The sequence below is a fragment of the Protopterus annectens genome, chromosome 7.part0 (assembly GCF_019279795.1).
Source record: "Protopterus annectens isolate FY-2018-M chromosome 7.part0, PAN1.0, whole genome shotgun sequence".
NCBI lineage: Eukaryota > Metazoa > Chordata > Ceratodontiformes > Protopteridae > Protopterus > Protopterus annectens.
The window spans coordinates 71,067,995-71,089,448 of record NC_056739.1 but is presented as its reverse complement, the minus strand read 5'-3'; the positions used below and the strand labels follow the sequence as shown (position 1 = coordinate 71,089,448).

Below are 21,454 nucleotides of genomic sequence, written 5' to 3'. Positions count from 1 at the left end.
TGGCCTTGGACAACATTTGTTTTCCCTTCTTATGGAAGTGTCCAAAGGTAATTACCACAAACTTTCTCACAGACTTTATATACTTTCACAAGATGGGGAATTTGATACCCCTTGGTATCAATCAACTTCACCTGCCTGCCTATGTGATTCAATTCTAATACCTTTTTGGCACTTATTTCACTAGGATGTGCAGCAGGTACTAAAGGAGGTAAGAAAGCCCGCCACTAAAAATTCCCATATTGGTAAGTTGAAGCAATTTTGTAGCTGGTACCTAATCAGTAACCAGGGGCCTAGCATGGATTTTGTACTGTTGGTGCTCAAAATTAATATTTGTGTGAGTTAGTTTCCTCTGGTGTCACTTATTCCTTTATAAAGGTTTATCTTGCAGCCATTTCAGCATGCCTGCCCATACATCCTTCTCTTTTTTTTTTTCTGCTTGTTGTGAAACAGTTTCTGAAAGAAGTTTTACACCTGATACCTTCTCATAGACAGGTTGCTCCTCCTTGGGATCTCAACTGTGTTGTGGAAAAATTTACAATGTCACCTTTTGAACCTGTCCATCAGGTTGATTTAAGGTTCTTGACTTCGAAAACTATATTTATCATTGCTCTGACATCTGCAAGAAGAGTGAGTTGCAAGCTGTCGTGGTGGGTAAACCCTATCTGATTTTCCGCAGGGAGATCCTCTTTCATGCCCAGAGTGGTTTCAGAGTTTACTTTGAATTAAGTCATCAGTCTCATTGTTTTCTACCCAGAACCTAAAAAGTAGATTCTACATACTCTGGATATGCATAGGCAGCTCAGGTACGTTTTGACAAAGCTAGGCCCTTTAGAAAATCAGATCAGCTAATTATTTTTTATCAAGGGGCAAAAAAGGGATTCCCTATGGTTAAGCAGACAATTTCCAGATGGTTGTCTTCAGCAACAGCTTTTTGTTATTTCACTATGGCAAGCACTTTCCAGGCTGTATCAAGGCACATTCTTCTACAGCCTTGCCTTTGATGACATACTGGAAAGGGGTGGATTCTTGAAGCATTTTAAAGACATTAGATGGTCCTCTGTACATGCTTTTACAAAGTATTACAAACTGGATTCCTTTTCTAGGTCTGGGTCAAGCTTTGCTATGACAATTCCCAGGGATTCCTGGATCTGTATCCTTCCTCCTTCTAGGTTGGATAGGCTTTTGAGCATTGTACAGTTGCATTTACCCATAATAGTAGACATTTAAATTCATCACTGCTGCAATAGCCACACCCACCTTCCATCCTCCAGTCTTGTATGTAGTTGCTCAGATATAAAGTAGGGTTTTATATATTTCTACTTTATATGTTTCTTTTTTATTATTGGTTGTTGGTTTCAATATTGTTAGGCTCCTCTCATTGCATGGGCAAAAAAGTCCTGAAGAAATCCTCACTCTGCAGATTTTCCCCATGGAATTACCCAGTCAGAGTGAAGGAGTGGGGAGAGCCAGTGATTTTTGAAGCTGAATGGTTATTGTTTCCTAGCAAGAAACAGCCCATGTAGCCTGTGGGCTACTGCAGCAGTAAAGGATTCAAACATCTACTGGTATGGGTAAGTGCAACTTTTCCACAACTTCACTTTCTTTATCAGATACGGAGGAAGACTTACTAAACTAGATGTCTTTGGATCCTCCAGGTTATAAGGAGGAACTGAAGATGGAGGAGAAAACCTGTCAAGGTGTTTGTTTTTACATTCTTTTGGGGACAATTTAGTCACTTTCACATGTGTTACATTCATTTTCTTTACCTGAAAAGCTACATTTTGAGAAGCTTTTCATGGTCTTATACCTGATAGGGAGTTTCATAGCAATGTGCGTGATAAAGCTTAAGTCATACACCTGGAGTGTGTGGGCCCAGATTGGTGACTCGCGTACTTCCTGTCATTGCCCCTACTATGAAACAAGCCTGTGAGGCTCTTGAAAAAGTGCAGTCTGTGTCTCACAGAGCATATAAAGTTCTTACTTCCTACAGACTTCATTTTCCTTTTTTGAACATTTTTTTACCATTCTCACATTACAGGAGCAGTTTCCAAAAGGTAGGGAATTATCCTTGGGTATCTCAGTGTGTTTCTCCCAGACAAGGAGTCGTCAGTTGGATGAGATGATTTTTGATTCTTGCAAGCTTGAATAACTTCTACCTTTCATTCCTTTTCTGAGTGAAATGTCAAGAGCAGCTTCAAAGTCCAAATAGAAGCTGCCTGCTATTAATGTGCTTTTGTTGCTGTCATACAGGCTCTGACTGCTTACCTGAAAGAGATACCAGAACCAACTACAGAGCCAAGATAGAGCACCTCTGCTATTAATCCTGTTTTAAGATTGGTATGTAACCCGTATGATGTCCAAGTAAGGACTTTAATCCTGACTTAAGCTGCCTGAATTTCCCTTAGAGTTTCAAGCACCGACCTGAACACTGATTTTCTGGATACCATTCATTGACATCACTATCAGGAAGGAGGTATTAAACTTTAAAGAGCACATCTAAGAGATTTGATGCCAGGATGTTCAGAAGGCTGTGAGTTCTGTCCCCACACCTAATGCTTGAGTTTGTATGCTAGTGCTGACACTGCCACTGTGCCGCATCATAACAGGCTGCGTTAGTGCTGATATGCCTTTCTCTGGAAGAGTGTGCAAACAGAGGTCCCCTTTGGTTGAGCTGAGGGTAGCAGTGATGGTTGTTAATGATCCACTGATACTTTTTAGAAAGAATGTGACTTTTATTAAAATTTACCAGTAGCATAAATCATGTTAGTTGAAAAAAAAAAAGAAGTTATGTCTTACTACAACATTCCATCTGTGTTGTCGATCTTCACTAATCCTTGACTGGTTCCAAGCCTCGGAACCGATTCGACCGTTTATTTCAGCTCATTCCTTCCAAACTCTTGAGCTAGGCTTTACCCATAATTCTCCTCTCAAAATTACCTCAGCTTGAGTTTGCCCAAAATAGTGGCAGACAGATAGCAATCATAACAATAATAATAAGAGACCAGGTATGTGTCCCTAATAAGAAGCCAGTCCTGGAAAATTTTAGTCCACTAAGATTCTCAGGCTGGAGGAAGGAGGGAGGGGATCTCAAGGATTTGTGAAGATCGACAGCACAGATGGAACATTATGGTAAGACATAACTTCTTTATCTTATTTTGTCAATCTTCACATAATCCTTGACTGTGGGCAGAATCCCCAGCTACCTGAATGTTGGGAGGTCTCACAGAAGAATATCCCTAAGCACCATTGAACCAAATGATGCCCCCCTAGAGACCTGATCCAATTTGTAATGAGTGATAAAATTATGAGCAGAAGACCAAGTAGCTGCTGCACAAATATCTAAGGAAGCTCTGGCTGCAGATGTTGCCACGGCTCTAGTTGAGTGGGCTTTAAATGGGCATAAAAGCTGGACCCCCTTTGAATGACAAATAAATGTGATACAATCTTTGAGCCATTTTGCCAAAGTAACCTTAGAAACTGGGTTACCTAAAGTAAGTGAGGAAAAGGCAACAAACAGTTGGTCATATTTTTTAAAATCCTTTGTTCTGTGGAGATAGAAATGTAGCTGTCTATGAATGTGTAGTAAATTGAGGGTATACTGCTCTTTATTAGTAAAATTAGGGTAAAAGACTGGTAGTTGAAGTGTCTGATTGATATTAGATTCTGAGACTACTTTCGGCAAAAAGGATGGATTAGTGCTAAGGGAGACCCTGTTTTTGGGAAATATTATGTAAGCTGGCTTACAGGACAAAACCTGAAGTTCAGATACTCTTCTGGCACATGTAATAGCCACTAAAAATAAAGTTTTCCAAGTCAGAAACTTTAAATCACAAGTAGCTGATGGTTCATAAGGAGACAAAGTAAGGGATTGAAGAACTAGTGCTAGATCCCATAGAGGAATGGGTTCTTTAAATGGAGGTCTTAATATTAGAGCTCCCTTTAAAAAGGCTTTACAAAGTTTGTGTGACATAAGGGATGATCCATCAAATCCCATATGGAAGTTCGAGATTGCCTCTAGATGGACTTTATTTGTTGAGGTAGAAGAACCAGATAGATAGAGGTTAGCCAAAAAATCCAAAACTTTATGAACAGGGGTCATAAAAGGATCAAGTTAATTCATAAGGGCCCAACTTGCAAATTTTTTCCATTTACTTTGATACAGTTTCCTAGTTGAAGGTTTGTCATGGGCCACAACGATTTGACGGACCAGAGAGGAAAAGGAAGGATGCCTGGTAATCATGAGAATTGGAGAAGCCACACCGTGAGCTTGAGATGATGGAGGTTTGGATGAACCATGCCCTCCGGATGAGACAGCAGATCTGGAGTTGGGTCCAGTATCCATGGTTTCCAAAGAAGATGAGGCCAATGGAAGGGAATCAAAATTTGTTGAAGCTAAAAGGGGGCAATGAGGATTACTGAATTCTCCAACCTCTGGGCTTTCTTTAGAAACTGAGATATTAAAGGAGTTGGGAGAAAGGCATAGAGAAGACCAAGGGGCCAATCGTGGAGAAGAGCATCTCTGGGTGATGCCCCAGAGGGGGGGATTAGGGCAAAGTAACTGATGCACTTGTTCAGAGGGGACACAAAAAGATTGCAGTAAGGTTGGCTCCAGTGATGAAAAATCTCTTTTGCTGCCACAGGATTGAGAGACCACAATGGTTCCGCTCAGTTTGTCCGCTATCACAATGTGTGTTGCTGTGTGAAAGCGGTTGGAAGAAATCGCCCATTGCCAGACTTTTAGGGCTTGACACAATGGGTAAGATTTGGTTCCCCCTTGTTTGCTGATATACCAGACTACCGACATGTTGTCTATCTGAATTGCTACTGTTCCTAGAGGAAGAGCATTCTGAAATGCTTGCAATGCCTTCAGCACTGCCCTCATCTCTAGAATATTGATATGCAAGTTGGCCTTCAGTTGGGACCATGTGCCTTAGACTGTCTTTCCCAGATAATGCCCCCCTCCCAATCTGGGAGGCATCTGTGGTCACTATTGCTTGAGATTGCAGAAGGATGAATGGTCGGCCTGAAAGAATCTCATTGGAGTGGAGCCACCATGAAAGATCCTGTTTGCAGTGATCAGTAATCAAGATGCCGTGAGACATTGGCTGGTCTGTCACAGACCACTGGGAGGCTAACAACCATTGTAAGATACGCATGTGATATCTTGCTAAGGGAACAAAAGTGATTGAGGCTGCCATCGAGCCTAATGCTTGAAGTAATCTGGCTGGAACACTTGTGGGCTGGATAATTTGGCTGACTTGAGATCTGATCCTTTTATCATCTTTCCAATGGAAGTGAAGCAATTCCTGTAACTGTGTCCAACAGGGCTCCAATGAATTTTAGTTGTTGTGTGGGTTGTAAATTTGACTTTTTTTAATTTATTGTGATGCCTAGAGATGCACAGAAGTGCAGAGTGTAATCTCTTGCCCATTCTGTTTGATGCCTGGTCATAGTGATGAGGAGCCAGTCATCGAGATATGGAAAAACTCAAATTCCTTGCCATCTGAGATAAGCTGCTACCGCTGCCATGCATTTGGTGAACACCCTGGGGGCTGAGGTGAGTCCAAAGGGCAGTGCTCTGAATTGGAAATGACTGGCTCCCAGCCGGAAGTGCAGGAACCTCATGGAGCATTTGTTCATTTTTATGTGGTAATATGCATCCTAGAAGTCTATAGAGCACATCCAGTTGTCATTTTCCATGAATGGAAGTATAGACTTTACTGAGCCCATCCAAAATTTGGTTTGCTGAACTGACTTGCTGAACAGGCTGAAATCCAAAATGGGTCTCCAGTCCCCTGCTTTTGGGCACTAAAAAGAACCTTGAGTAAAACCCAGATCCTGTTTGGTCTGGTGGGACTTTTTGGGTGACTCTTTTGTCGAGTAGTTTTTGAATTTGTGCTGCTGCTGCTTCCCTGTGATTGGGTGGAACATCTGGGAGTCTTTTTTTGGTGGTTTTGGACTTGTAGAAAGTAGAATTTTGTAACCTCTGGATATGATTCCCTGCACCCATTTGTCTGAAGTTATCAGTTGCCAGGTGGGTTGGTGCAGGGATAACCATTCCTGACTGCCTCCACAAAAAGGCAATCGGGCCTTCCTTCAGGGGTGCTGGTAGGAAGTACCAGAGAAAGAATCTCTGGACCCCTGGTTCTGCAAGCCATGTCTGCCCCCTAGGGTGGCATCTTACATTACTTCCCCCTCTGCCCCGGGGAAAGTCTTTGCCACGTGAATCCTGGAAAAGCCCTTGGGATTTTTTTAAACCATAGTCTCCCACTTCTCTGGTTCCTAGAATAAGACCATTGAGGAGTGGAGAAGTGTATGCCTACCGCAGAAAGAGTCTTCCCCATCTTTCTCACATCTGACCAGGGTGTCTTTTACCTTGGGACTAAAAAGGGATGCTCTGTCAAACGGGGAGTTGATGAATGACTCTAAATGGCACTGCAAAGTCATGCAAGTGCATCCAGGAGTGCCTTCTAATGGCTATGCCTGAACCCACTGCTCTTTTTGTCCCCTCAGCTGCGTGGGCAGTCAGCCTCATGGATGAGTTAGAAATTGCTTCAAAGGTGGTGAGCTGAGAAGCAACTTTTTCCCGTACCTCTTCAGCTACTGCTCCTGAGAGGGTATCCGAGAGCTCTGTGATCAGATCCCTCTGTAACCATGCAAAAGTGTGCCATGTAGTTCAAGGACCTGAGACCAAAGGTCAATGAAGTGTAAGTGCATTTCCCAAACCTATCCATAGTACTAGATTCCTTGTTAGGAGGATGGATAGTTGGACTTTCCTCAGCAAGTTCCTTCTCAGTGGCTGCTGCTATTACCATGATGTCCACAGGTATGCCTTTGGACCAGTGGTGCTCTTCCTTTGGGGTGGAAAGGATATGGTCAGGTCTCTTGGAGATTGGTTCAATGGAGTCGGGCATCTTCCATGCCCACTGAGCGATCAGTTTAATAAGCTCATCATCGGGCGGAGAGATCCAAGAGGTAGAAGGTTGGGCACAAAAAGCCTCCAGGTATACCGACTCCTCCGAAGAAGGTTGAAGGAAGACCAGCCACCCCTCTGTTTCAGGATCTCTAGGATGTCCATCATCAGGGGGTGACCTGGGGGAGTCTTCCCCTTCATCAGAGTTGGAATCTTCGGTGAAGGACACCTCTGGTTTTCTTCACAGGTTATTCCTTGGGAGGAAGTTCCGGGGAAGTGTCAGAAGAGGAAACCACCAAGGTGGGTCTTTCCTGGGGCTTTTGTGCCTTCTGTCACAGGGAAGAGACTGATGGAAGCTCAGGATGAGGAGATTTAGAAGTCTGGCATGACAGTGAGTCCCCAATGGACAAGGCCTTCTCCATGATTCGGAAGGCCAGCCCCCCCATAGAGCGATGGGAGCCCAGAACTAAGATAGACTCCTTCAGAACTGAGGTCCCACTCAGCACCGAGGATGGGGACCCCCCCCCCCCGAAACCGAAGCTTGGGTCGATCCTACAAAAGCCGAAGCACCAAGGGTCATGGAAGGCAATATACACAACACACATGGTGGTCGGAGTTGGGCATTTTCCTCTCAGATTTCTGACACCTTTTAAACCCAGAGGTGCCCTTAGATGACTTGGCTGGGAATTCAGCGTTATGAGCCATAATGAAAACAAATACACACACACACACACACACACACACACACATACATACCAGAAAAAAGAACAGAGAAAGATTTATTTATTTATTTATTTTTAAGCGGGAAAAGGAAAAGAAATACCAACAATGGTATGAGAGAATACCTGAGTAGGTATAAAGAAGTACCAACAATGGTATGAGAGAATACCTGAGTAGGTATAAAGAAGTACCAACAATGGTATGAGAGAATACCTGAGTAGGTATAAAGAAGTACCAACAATGGTACTGGGAAAGAACTACCAACTGTAGCACAGTAGAGTGAAGGAGAGACACACACATGCCATTTAACATAACGAGAGGAGTGGGTAGAGGAAAAAAGACACTAGAAATAAAAGGGAGACTTATAAAAATGAAAAAAGGATATTTTTAAGGAAAAAAACTTACTTTAAGTATAAGCCAAAGCTTGAGAGTGGTCGTACATGTTTGACACATGAAATGGCAAACGAGATCTGAGGTAATTTTGAGAAGAGCATATGTGTAAAGCCTAGCTTGAGAGTTTGGAAGGCGCAAGCTGAAATAAATGGCCTAGTTGGTTCAGAGGCTCGGATCCAAGCCCACAGTCAAGGATTATGTGAAGACTGACAACATCTGATGAAAACGTTAATGTATGGATTTAACAAATTCCATGACTTTTGCAAAAGTTTATTTTGTGTTTTATACAAGGTTATGTAAAATATCGATGCAGCACCAACATTTTGAATATTTGTACATATTTTTCTTATTTTCCATGCAAAATGACGTAAGTGTTTAACGTGTACAAGTTCGCTCCAAAAACTTTTTTTTTAACTGTATTTCAGTTTTAAACCAAAAATTGCTTAAATGTTTAGAACATCTGAAAACATGATGCCAGATTTGACTAGCCAAATGATGTTTTACCAGTTATAATATGCTGTTGTCTTATATAATGTATTCTAAATGACATTTTCCAAAATAAGTCCATAAACAATCAAAAGTCTCCTTTTGTTTCTGGCATGTTAAAATGCAGGTAAATCATCTCAGACTAATCTTGTAGTATTTTTACCAGACATAAACTGTTTTTGGCTTTTATTAATATATTCAATTCTCTTTTTTTAGATTGCATTGCAAGTGACCAAACAAGTTCTTAACTCACATCCCTAATCTGGTTTGGGAGGCTTATTAGGTTTCACAATTGAAAAATTATGTGAAAAATTAAAAAAAAATCCAAGTGCACTACGTGTAGGTATCCATTTACTATTTTCCCATGCATTTCACCCCCAAACTCCCCTTATTTATGGTAATTAGGTTGTTTTCCCCACCCATGTAAATGAAAATATATTAATAATGTCACTTCTAGGTATGCAGAAATCAGATTTATTTATGTTGAATAAGCACACCCAAACCAAATACAGTAAACTCAGAGTTAACCAGCACCCATGGGGATTGGTAGATGCCGGATAACTGTATTCTCTGGTTGCTTGAGAGTTACTATTAAAACTTGGCCTGACTAATATTGCACCCTATACTATTTGTTTGGTTTAACTTGTTCTCAGGTTGGGGAGAGATGGAATGTATTCTTATCATCCTTTTTAAAACTCTGCAACTCTAAAAACCTAAGGTATGTTTCTGTGGGGGAAAACAGAAAGTGCAATACACAAAAATTGTACTGTATTTCTTTGATTTATTTGCTGGTTGCTTGAGTTCTAGTTAACTGAGAGCTTACTGTAACGCATATGAATCATCTTTTTGAAAACTGTACTGTATTCAGTTTTATTTATATATGTCCAAAGTCAAAATCAATTCTCTTTGTCTGACTTCATCTGCTGTAAAATTCACTCTCAAGGTTGTAATACCATGACGAGAAAGGTTGAGTTGCCATGATACAATCTCTACCAAAGCCGCACATTATCTCTGATAATCCAGTAAGCCAAATAATTCCAGTCCTAATTCATACAACGTCATAAGCAAAAATCAGACTAAAGGGAAATCCTTCCCCTCTAGTGCACCAAATGTGCATTAATGCACATTGTCATTTTTGCATTCTGCAGTGTTAACATAAAATAAAATAGTGCTCAGTGTGAATCCTAGACTGACCTGTCTCCCATTCATATCCTTTCTTTTATGAGGCCATTTGCCATCTAATTTGAACTAGTATTTGAATACACATTTTTTTCAGCCAGCCTGTGAATCTGTGCCAAATATAGGTTCTTCTAATACCTGCCATCGCATTTCATATCTGGTGGAATCTTATGCTTTTATGACATCCAAATTCTGTTAAACACTTTCTTCTCTGATGTCAGTTTACCTTCTGCAATCAGTTTCACCCATCAGAACATTTGCCTTCTGTTTTTCCCCATATACTCACCAATCTACCCCTTTATTTATAAACATGACATTTAATTTCTCTTTTCTGTTTTCTTGGTTGATATTTTATTATAATTATTTTGTAATTAAACTGAATGCAAGATGTTAAAATAATTTCTTGCACCTTTTTTGTCTAGCTAACGTATTGCATTCACTTCATATCCTTACCTACATCACCCCATTCATTTATATTTGTTAACAACTACCTTAGTCAGTTCTGTAGGGTTTCAACATAGTTATATAGCAGGGCATCCTCCTCAGGTTTACTTTCAGCAGTAACAAATCTTCTTTCAGCTAGTTCAGCTTTATTTGCCATGTCTGTCCTATAAACTGTGTCCCAGTCACTATCTTCTGTCTTTTATATTTTTTCATGCTTACACGGCTTCAGTATATTCAGCTTTCTGTTATTAACACTGAATGTCAAACTTGAAATGTTTTATTTGATTTGTTAACTGGGTAGTTGGCTTAGGTAAATTTGCAGTAATAGTGCTTGCACAGTATACATTTTCGAGTTAGTAAAGATCATAGAGAGAAAATTAAAAATTTTCAGTAGATTTCGTCATCTAGTAGTAAAGAGTTTAAATGACTGTACAGAGATATACATTTGTACAATTTAATAGACCAAATAATTGTTTATACAAAGTTATACTGTAACAGAGATGTAGATACACTTTAGCAAAACAGAGTATGCAGAAGATGCCTAAAGTTGTTACATTTACACTGGCTTTTCTTAGTTTCACAGTGTTGTAGTAGATGGTACTGAAGTTACGTTTTTTTTTTCAGAATATGTATAACATAAGCCTTAATTTCTTAAAGAAGTGTTATTTAGTTATCTTAAGGGAAAGAACAGTTTAGGTGAGAGTGGTAGACAGAGCATAAGGGGGAGACTGAAGGAAGAAGGTGCTTGGTGTAAGCTCTGTAGTAGGTATTAATGAGTCATCTTGTAAGAAAGAAAAATTGTGGAGTGAGCAAGTCAGAGCATAACCTAAAATTTACCATGAGACGAAAGTAAAAAAAGAGGAAAAGCAGGGTAAATGCAGAAAGAATAAATGAAAATGCTACAGTATTTTATTACTTATACTACTAAAAGCCTATAAATATGTTCTGTTAAGCTGCAATCTGTTTTTATTAGAATATAAGCATATAGCTGCAAGTGTCTTTGTATTTGTTAGCAAGCTTTAACTTAACTTTCCCTTAAGACTTACATATAGAAATCTTTCCAACAAATAAACATTTACTTCCCTTCCACATATCACTGTTAGCAGTTGTTTCTGTGTCACCCCATCATATTTCCTTATCACTTTGAAATGTTACCTTTTCACTAATCTCATAGAGATGTCCTCCTGCATCTCATACATTTTCCATAATAAAAATTTATTATATTCCCTGATTTTCTTAACCCCTTCATATACCATCTCTGTTTCTTGATAGTTTTCGGTTACAAGTGTATCCATTGACTTAACCAAAAAGCATAGAAAATTCTCATGTTAAGATTTTTTTTCTGTATTCCATTTAAATACAGATATAGTACAATTGTCCCCATATATATACTTGCCATTAAATTTCTATATAACTCCATTATGAGTGGATGAAACTCAGTGCTCCAAGGATCAGAATCTCCTAACTACATTCCACAGAAAAATATTTTTAAAGTGTTTTTTTGCTGGAGGGCAGGCTGCCTTCCTCCCCACACATCCCAAACATATATATAACAACTCCATGGTTGAACCAACTTGAAAAAGGAGAAAATTACCCCAAAAAGGACATCACTGCTGGCAAAACTCAACACGTTATTTCCTATGGAGGAACTCTGATCCTTGGTGGGTTAAACTTTGGGCGAATGATGCTTAAGTGTTCAATCTCCTACCAGTAGGTTACCCATCTATATACCCTTCCAGTACATCCCACCCACCGTATCTGAGTCTGAATAACATTTTGATCATGAAAATCCTTTTCTACATGCTTTACTTTCAGTATTTTGTTACCAAATATAAAAAAATAGTTCTTTAGTCTGCTGAAAAATATGCAAAAAATACAACTGATACTTCTAAACCCATGTTTCTGTAAAATTGCCCTTCTCAGCCTTAAATCATATTCCTATACATTTTATCCTTTCTCCTATACTGACTGTCAAATTGCTGTTAGGGTTTCCTTTCCAAGATTATTTGTCCATGAGATATTAGGTAAGGCCTTGTGTACTTTTGGAGTTGAAGAAGCATAATATGTAATCATTTTCTATACTTAGTTTCTAATCCAAGCACTTTTTCAGGGCGCACTTCAGACCTGTTTAGTAACTAGAATTTCCTATCTTCTACATAATAATCAGGGAACTGATAGACTGAACTAAATCCGAAGACCAGATTAATATGAATTCTGCTTCAGCTGCTCTGTCATTCCCTGGAAAATCTAAACTTGTGAATTAAAATAACACTACCTTTACCCAGACTTCTGCAAAACTTTGTAATAACGTGTATTAAAGGAAAGAAACATAGTCATCAGCAGTAATTAAATGTTGCTTTTTTCTTCCTTTTGTTAAACCTTTCCCCTCTGCATATGTTTTATTTCCTGGCATAGGTTGAAATGTACACTGTCATTTAACACTTCCAATTCTTTGAACATCCCCACAATGTGAGTGTACTCTTTATTATACCTTCTTTCTTTGTTTTATTCCTCTCTGTTTGCCACTTCATATAGCACCATTTTGTGCAAATGCATTGCCTGTCTCTGTGATGTTTATCTGTAATCCTACTGCCTAATGTCTGCAGAAAACAGAAGACAGCCTTTGACTCAGGTAGACAATACTGACAGTCATTTTAATCATAAGACAGGCATCTAGGCACCAACTAAAATGAAAGGAACAGTATGGAACACACTCTCATGTACAAGCAGGAAAGCAGAGCATTGTTGTTGGTTGTCTTTTGGCTTTTTCTGGGTAAGAGGTCACCACAGCGGAACTCCGGTCCGCTAATGATTGGTAGTAGATTTTTACGAAATGCAGAGGTGCCAGCTCGACGCCCAACCTTCAACGAAAGCATGCCCATTTACACACGCATGTCTTTCGAATGCTACCCAACCGTGGGGAGGACATGCAGACTCCACACAGAAGGTACTCCCAAGCCAAGCGGAGAATTGAACGGGAGAACCTCTTGCTGTGAGGTAATAATGCTACTGCCGTACCACCGCGGCAGTCATTATGTATGATAAATTAAGCACAGCCAAATTATGACCTAACTTAATTATATACAGTAAGATACCTATCTAATATCTCTAATATCAGCACATTTACAAAAAGGAATATCCAAGGTGATTGTCATGCATTCTTTCTTTTGCCAGGCAAATGGACTTTTTATATATCAGCTCTTTTTAATTCTTCATGCCACATACCCCTATTAATAGACAAAATTTATCTACAGAGATTTTGTACTCGACACAAATGTTTGGGTCCCCTTCAGATGGTTAGAACTTTTAAAAGCTCAACTTTCATATGACCGAGACCATATGATCAAACTTTTAAAAGCTCAACTGGTCTGAATGGGGATCTCCATAGAGCACAGAATGGGAAGATTTCCCTTTACCGCAATGTAGTGTGATCTCAGAGTTAGTATATTTAAGTAGCGGGGGTGTGGGAGGTACTGCTAGCACTGTTTCGTTTTTTTTTTTTTTCACATTTTCGAGCATTCAAATGTTCGATCATATGGGCTCGACCATATGAAAGTCGAGCATTTGGATGTTCGATTGTGTAAAATAGACCCCAAATTTTTTACATGTTTTTGTGCTCCATTCTTTAACTGAGGTTGGTGTATCAGAAGAAAGTGTTGTACAAATAAATGAATGACATATTCAGTTATGTTTAATATTAGCAAGATTATCCTGTCTCCTAACAGCAGTTCATCTGTTTCAGTTTAGGAAATACATACAAAAATGCATTTACATTAGCAGACACATATTATTTAACCAAATAAAACAAGAATATCTTTTACAATATCTTACACCTTCCTCTTCAGATTTGTATTTTAGCTAAAGAGTAAATGGTAGATCTAACTTAATGTTGTCATTATCTTTATTTCTTATATTGAGTAAGATAATAGCAAAACACAAAACATGCTCTTTATTTTTGGTTTCCTTTCTGGCTTACCTTACTGCCCCCGTCCATTGCTGGTCTACTAGTGTCACTTACACTCCAAGCCTATCTGCGTTGTAAGGCTGAGGCTGGTGCAAAACCTAAGGGTATCCTTGGGGATGCTGCTGATGATTGTTTCCACTGTGGGATTTTTTCATTTATGACCTGCTGCTTGGGTCTCCCTCCCGTTCATTCACCTGTTTGCTTCCAAGGCCTACTGTCCTCGATGGACCAGTCTTTCCCAAAGGGAATGCCTAGATGAATGCCACCCCCCCCCCAGTATGCCCTCCCTCCCTGTTAGTGCCACAGATGCTCAAGCCCCTAATTTCACTTGTGTTGCCTGGGCTCTGTTTAGGTCTTTATCCCTCTATGCTGTGGCCCTAGCTCAGTATACAAAACATACATGGATTTGAAATAATCTTACCAGCTGCTTTTATTCTAAAAATAAAGTATCAGATATTTCAAGTATTTTAAATGTCACACATCAAATGCATTGTAGTCATAATGTGGTATAGGTAACCATGTGAAAAATCGAATTTATAATACCAGGTAATATGCAAGTCCTGATTCTGTGTGATAATCTTTCTTTGTGTACTTTAATTTGCTTAGCTGTAACAGTGACAGCATTTGTGCTCATCATAAACCTATCAACAAAAAAATATGAATTTTTAAATTCCTAAATTAATCTCTGTAAGTGTGTTAAAAGACATCATCTTTTTAATATAAAAATGATAAAAATGTAAACCTTTTATTCACACTAAATAAGCAACAGGTGCCAAACCACGGATGAATTTCCTGTTCCCCATACAGTTGAATTGGGTTTGGGAGGAACTCTGCTTCACAAGGATGGAAAGCTTGTTCCAGGAAGGGGTAGTCTCTGGGATACATATCTGTCTCTCCAGCAGGACCTATTTATGTAACAAGCAAGGTTTAATTCTTTAGAACGGGTATTTCTGGTACTGTTGATTTTGCAGATATGCAGGAGGTCCATCAGAGTGGGGTCTGACAATGCCTTATATTACAGGCATAGATCTCCCCTGAACAGTCTGTAGGAGACAGAATACAGGGATAGGGCCTTGAAGTGGTCTGCATAGGACATGTTACTTACACCCTGTATTCTTTTAGTAAGAAACCTGTGTGGACATTCCATTTGTTATATATACCTGGTTAGGTGCATACCAAATGGGGCATTGTACTCAGTGATAGGTCTGATGAATGCTGAATACAGTGACTTATTTGGACCTAGATGCCATACCTTTGTTTATAAGTTGCAAAATATACAGTGATTTCCTTGCTACTGTAGATGCATGGTGGTCAAAACCTGGTTTACTGTATATGTGTTTACCCTAGTCCCTAACTACTGGGTCAACTCTTAGGGGAGTGTTGTTATTATGATAGTTTCCAGGGGTGGATGACTTCCCAAAGGATATTATCATGCATTTATTGGCATTTAGTTTTAGTCTGTGGGTCTGGCACCAGTTGTTTTTCTGTATCAGCCCTTCCTGGAAAACATTTGTGTCTGTGGGTGATTCAGTGACAGCTCCTAACTTGCAATAATATGCATAGGCCATTGACATTAGCCTTGAATTCACAGAATTAAATACCAAGGAGCAGTCCCAGGATCAGTCCTGGAGGGACTCCACTTGTGACTGGCCTCTTTGTAGAGCTGGATTCCCCAATTCTAACTTCATGGGTCCTGTCTGTGAGCCATTTGGCTATCCATCAGGTGACTTAAAAGTTTATACCTAACCTCTTAAGTTTGTCAACAGTGCCTGAGTCAGGGATTGTGTCAAATGCCTTGGCTAGGTCAAGGTAGGCAGTGTAAACCATTTTGCACTCATCTATTGCTTTGATGACCTCAAAGAAGTCCACCAGGTTGAGTAGGCATGACCTTTCCTTGATGAAACCAAATTGGATTGGGTCCAGTGTCTGGAGGTTTCCCATGTCATTAATGGGTTCAACAACTGGCTAAATAGTTGGAGTCACTACAGGGGAACCCAGTATATGTTAGCTTGGGATTTGAAAAAGATGGCCTCCAGCTCCTGTTTCAAGGCTTCTGCATACTGTCTAAACCTGTTGCTGCCTCCAGAGTACCTTTCTTAGGCAGCCTTCAGCTAATTGACAACACAGGGTAACTAATATATCAAATCCAAAATAGGATCACATTATGGCATCTCCTCTCAGTGCCAGAAGCCTCAACAACAAACCATCCAGACTTGAGGCTGTCCTGCAATTGGAATGTGTCAATATCTGTGTAATTACTTAAACTTAGTTTTAATGTTTATAAAACACTTCCTTCATACTTGGGTTTTGCATGGTCCATGCCTTCAGACCCAACATTTGCTGTGGTGGTGTTTCCATATTTGTTAGGGACCATGTCATCTCCAGAGACCCACAAATGGAACTCATTGAATTCAAAATCACATTACGCAGAACCAACTATCCTTCTGTGTCCCCTGAAAAGTTATATAGGGTTTCTAAATGTACTTGATGATCTCCCTGTAAACAAAAACTCCATAGTTTTGGGAGGTTTTAAGTAATCCTTTAATAAACTGACATACTTTTCCTTCCAGTGTAGGATGTATTCAAAAGTTCTTAGATTTTAATAAAAAATTCCCTAGACCAGATTGTTAACAAACCATCTACAGGACATAATATTTTTGACATGGCCCTTATGAATATGCTTCTTGATTCACTGTTCGCCTAGTATCTCTTTTCTTGGTTGGTTTGGATAACATGTGTCGCATCAAAAAAGTTCCCCTTGCACGAAAGGCAATTGCACGGCTTAAGCAATACAAAATCCAAAAACAAAACTATAAGCCAGCAAATTGTGAGGCTGAAAAAATAAATGTATTTAGTTAATGCAATTCACAATGTGCATTGCATTAACTAAATAAATTTATTTTTTCAGCCTCACAGTTTGCTGGCTTACACTTTTGTTTTTGTTTGGCTAATACACTAGTGACTTCACCTTCAAAATCTCTAAACCGTCTGAAACCAATATCTTGGTATTCAAGGGTTTAAAATATACTAACATCATCAAATTATATCACAATGTTTCAAAGTTTACTTATAGCAGCATCGGCCTTAATGTTGCCACAGCAGGTAGCTTAAAAAAGAGTTGTATGCCCACTTAGATAAATGGATAGAAGTGGCCATCCCAAGCAGATAATGAATATTATGGGAATTTTAAAAACAAATTTCCCTGATGGTTGACCAACATAAGTAAACTGCACAATAAAAGAAAATTATTCTTCAGCCCTAGCCAGCACTCAAATCTGAAACTCTTCCAACTTCCCATAATGCATCTGTCTCTAACCCTACCTCAGGTATCATTTGCCAGTCAAAGAAGATGGATTGTGATCTCAAAGCTCAGCTAAATATTTCTAGCATAGCTATTGAAATATATTTTTTAACCTCTTTTCAATCTCCTTTCCTTCTCTGTTTAACTGTTTTTACAATTTCTACTAAAAAGAAAAAGAAATACTTTGTTAGACTTTATATAATATTTACCTCAGTTCCTTCTGAGAGTAATGGGTATAGAGGCCTAGTTGCTATTATGTCTCCTTTTTTTTCAGCTTTCTCCTCATAATTAACTTTACTTTTTAGAAGCTTATTGTCGTTTACTGTAATAATTACTGTTTGGTACATTGGCCAATAAAGCCAAACTCAACTAACTATAAACATGCCATGTTCTTGACTTTTTGTGACCTTGTCAGTACAGCTTAAGTGGATTTTGGCTACACTTTGGAAACACAGGGCTTAAAACCCAGTTAGTATCCATAAGCATCTGCAGCTAGTGGGATTGTACCCATAAAGACTTTAGAGGTAAAAAATCAGGGTTATTCAGAAGTATGTCCTTAAGGGGTCATTTGCATATATCCTTTGGGATCCCACTACAGGAAGTTTAAGGTATTACACAGTGAAAGCTCTAGCTTGGCTGAATCTTTTTTTGCAGTTTTTACTGAATGGTTTGTCGGTGTAACCTTTCTTCTTCATGTTTGTTTCTACAGATGCACACTTCTCCAGTTTGTCGCATCTCCATGCTTTATTGTCATAGCCAAAGAGGTTCTTCATTCTAGAGTTACTAATCAGGTCTCAGAAGTTCTTCTGATAACATTCAAGAAGTCTGCAGATTATTTCTTGGAAAGCTAGATCTAAAGGTTTAGACCAAACTTTTTTTTGTATGAACCCAGGACTGTATTAGACCAGTTGTTTTCTCTTTCAGGTGCAGTTGTACAGTTTTCTGCTGTTAAGATTCCTTTATTGGCTGGTCCTTCCTTTTCTAAGAACGTTGAAGATCTTCTTTGAAAATGGTGTCATTCATTTTGTTTAAAGTGTATGATTCATTGGTAGCTTCCTGCTGAAGTTCTGGCCCCAGGCTAGGAGAAGTTTTGTTCCTTTCCACTTAAACTTTTTGAACCCCTGTTCCCCTCTGATCTTTGTTCCTTGACTTGGAATACTCTTCTTCTATTGACTTTCACATCTGCCAGGCAGTAGTTCACAGCTTGAGGCACTGCAGTAACAAGAACCTTTGCTTATTCATAAGGTTTCTTTCCACATCATTTCAAAAGTTCTAATAAAATTGTTTCATAATTTACTGTGAATCTGATCATTTGTCTTTCTTCATATTTTCTGCCTACATCAAACCAGAGAGAGAGAGCAGCGTTACTGAGCACAGTAGGTGTGAAGGTGTTTAAATATTACTGTCCTTGTACTAACTTCTTTAGAAAAATAAACAATTGCTTATTTGTTTTACTAACTAGAAATCCTATCAAGGAAAAGACCATTTCTAAACAGCATTCTAAGTGTTGTGCAGTAGCAGGCCTGGTGAAAGCGTGTTCAACCAGCACACTTGGTACTTCAGTTGCCTGTTTTCAGAGTTGTTGCTACCCAGAACATTCTGCTGCTGTGCCCATAGAGTGCTGCATGTATTGCTGTCAAACAGTACTTGTGTTACTGTCAAACACTACATGTTGAAGTACGGGGCAGATTTCTGATGGCAAGTCTTTAGTGACATTCTTTACAGACATCTTTCTACCTACTCTGTGAATGAATAGCTTGTTACTTCTCCAACGGAGGACTGCCCTGCTGAGTGCCCTCTCAAGTTAGGTTACTTATGTTGTAACTTATATAATTCCAAATCCTTAAGGTAGCAATCCTGCCACCATCTCTGTGTGGTTGTTTTTTTTTTCTTTTTCTTAGAGCATTTACTTTCATATTCAGAGTTAATTGAAACAAGGTATCTTCCTTTTTTATAGGAAATAACTGTTGTCCAGATTAATGGTATTAATGTCAGAGTATAAAATCAGTTCTGAAGATATTGCTAAAAAATCTTTGTTGAAGTTCCTTTTGTGACAGAATGTAGTTCTATAGAACAGTACTCTTGACTGATTTATTTTTGTGGATCTGGAATTACTTGAAGTACAACATACCCTAAAATTTAATTTACTTTTAAACAAACAAGCTCTGTCACACTGACCTTGACTTAGATATTGACACATATGATGACTGCTTTTGCAATGAGGTATGGTGGCATGTGTATGGAAAAACCTGCTTTAAAGTGAATGGATATAAAAATAAATGTTGGCATGGTAATAAATCTGCATGACACATTTGATGACTTTTGTTTTATTTTTACATTCAACAGTTGACTAACGCAGGAGATGATGTGGTGGTCTTCTATAATGACAAGGCCTCCTTTCAAACAATGCTGGATTTGATGGCTGAAGCTCGTGAAGGTGTGCCAGATGACAGTGCACTGAGGTACCACATCTCTTTGGTGGAACTGCTGGCATCCTGTGCTGAGGGGAAGAATGTCTACACAGAAATCAAGTGTACCTCTCTCTTGCCACTGGAGGATGTTGTTCGAGTTGTCACTCATATAGACTGTATTACTGAGGTAAGGACATTGCCGTCTAATGACAGCAGAAGCTTTCAAATGCTGACATCAAGCTTGTCCACATTGTTGACACTTTATACTTCGCAGAAGCAGCCTGTGAATAATTGTTCCTGTTAAGAGTGGCCATCCACCTCCGCAGCTGACAAGAGTCATCGAACCTCTATCTGTAATGTTAGCTGCTTGGGATTAGACAGCAATCTGTATGCCCTCAGCTGAATGACATCTACACTCTATTAAAACTAGTCACATTATCTTCTTTCTTAATTTGTTTCAGAGGCATCTTTTCCCATTGGGTGCTTGCCCACAGAAGACTACTGCCATAAAGTATTGCAAATGTCTTCTTCAGGTTTATTTTTTGTGATTTTGGTCTTGAGGTAGGAGAATGATTTGTGGAGCATATGTGAATATTTTGCTTCTTGCTTTGTTTCCAGTTTCACTGATATTTGAAGTATCCTGAATGAGGCACAGACACAAATTGTAGGCTTTAAGTTAATTTGTATCAAAAGTGTATTCACTGGCCAGTGTGGGTGAGCCAAGCCATGTTCATCTACCACTGATAAGCATGTGCACCTGTATGTCGAACCAGTGACATGCTTCAGAAGAATACGAGCAACAACCCTCAGCTGCTGGTCCTTTCAGTCCTGATGCCTTGATTAAGTTATGTGATCCTCACTCCATTATCTCATCACCCATCCACATGAGGGGGTGGGGGCTGTCTGGATGCTTTGTCACTCTGAACCTCAGGTTGACTGTGCCAGAATTATAAACAATTGCAAAGAGACCCTTGATATTACCTGTCAGTATAAAAGAAGAATAGCAGAAATATCTGTACTTCAAGCCAAGGCTAACAACATTTGAAAGTTAAATGTCATTTTTTCAGCTGACACAATGCCAGTGAAGCCTAAGGATTGGGTCTCATTCATCTTGTACATTAGACATGTTTCTGCTAGCTATTTATTAAGTAAAATTGTCACAAGTGACCGTTTTCAGCCACAGCCCTGGAACATTTTGTAAGACTATTCTAAAAATTATTTCCTGTGTTTATATTGGTTAACTTTTATAATTACAGCTCTCATCATGTTAAGAAAAACATCCTATTTAACAAGAAGTCACCCTGGTGGAATCATAATGTCAGTAGGTTCTATAACAGATGGAAGAAAATCATGCAAAAATTAGGAGGTGTAGCACCCAACAGGATAAAAGCACTCTTATCAAACTAAACAAGCAACTCAGAGGAAAAATAATGTCATTGCCCTCACAGGCCAAGGACAACCGCAAGGCATTCTTTAGCTATATCTGCAACCTCAAAATCAAAACAGTCATGTGCAGAGTTCATTATTAATGGAGCCAGTTATACTGAATCAGAAGGTATACCGAACCTACTGGCAGACAAATTCAGCTCTAACTTTATCTCTCTCTTCACCTCAACCTCCCATCAAGAAATACCTCCTCCTAC

At 39.2% G+C, this 21,454-nt stretch overlaps 1 protein-coding gene across 1 annotated transcript in view; it reads left to right on the top strand.

The window, feature by feature from the left end:
* Positions 1 to 21,454, top strand: part of ITPR3 (inositol 1,4,5-trisphosphate receptor type 3) — a 2,403,054-nt gene that overhangs the window by 1,536,609 nt on the left and 844,991 nt on the right. Inside the window, exon 31 of the mRNA XM_044076491.1 lies at positions 19,747 to 19,998. Within this exon, the coding sequence (XP_043932426.1) occupies positions 19,747 to 19,998 (252 nt within the window). The remainder of the gene's footprint in view (positions 1 to 19,746; positions 19,999 to 21,454) is intronic.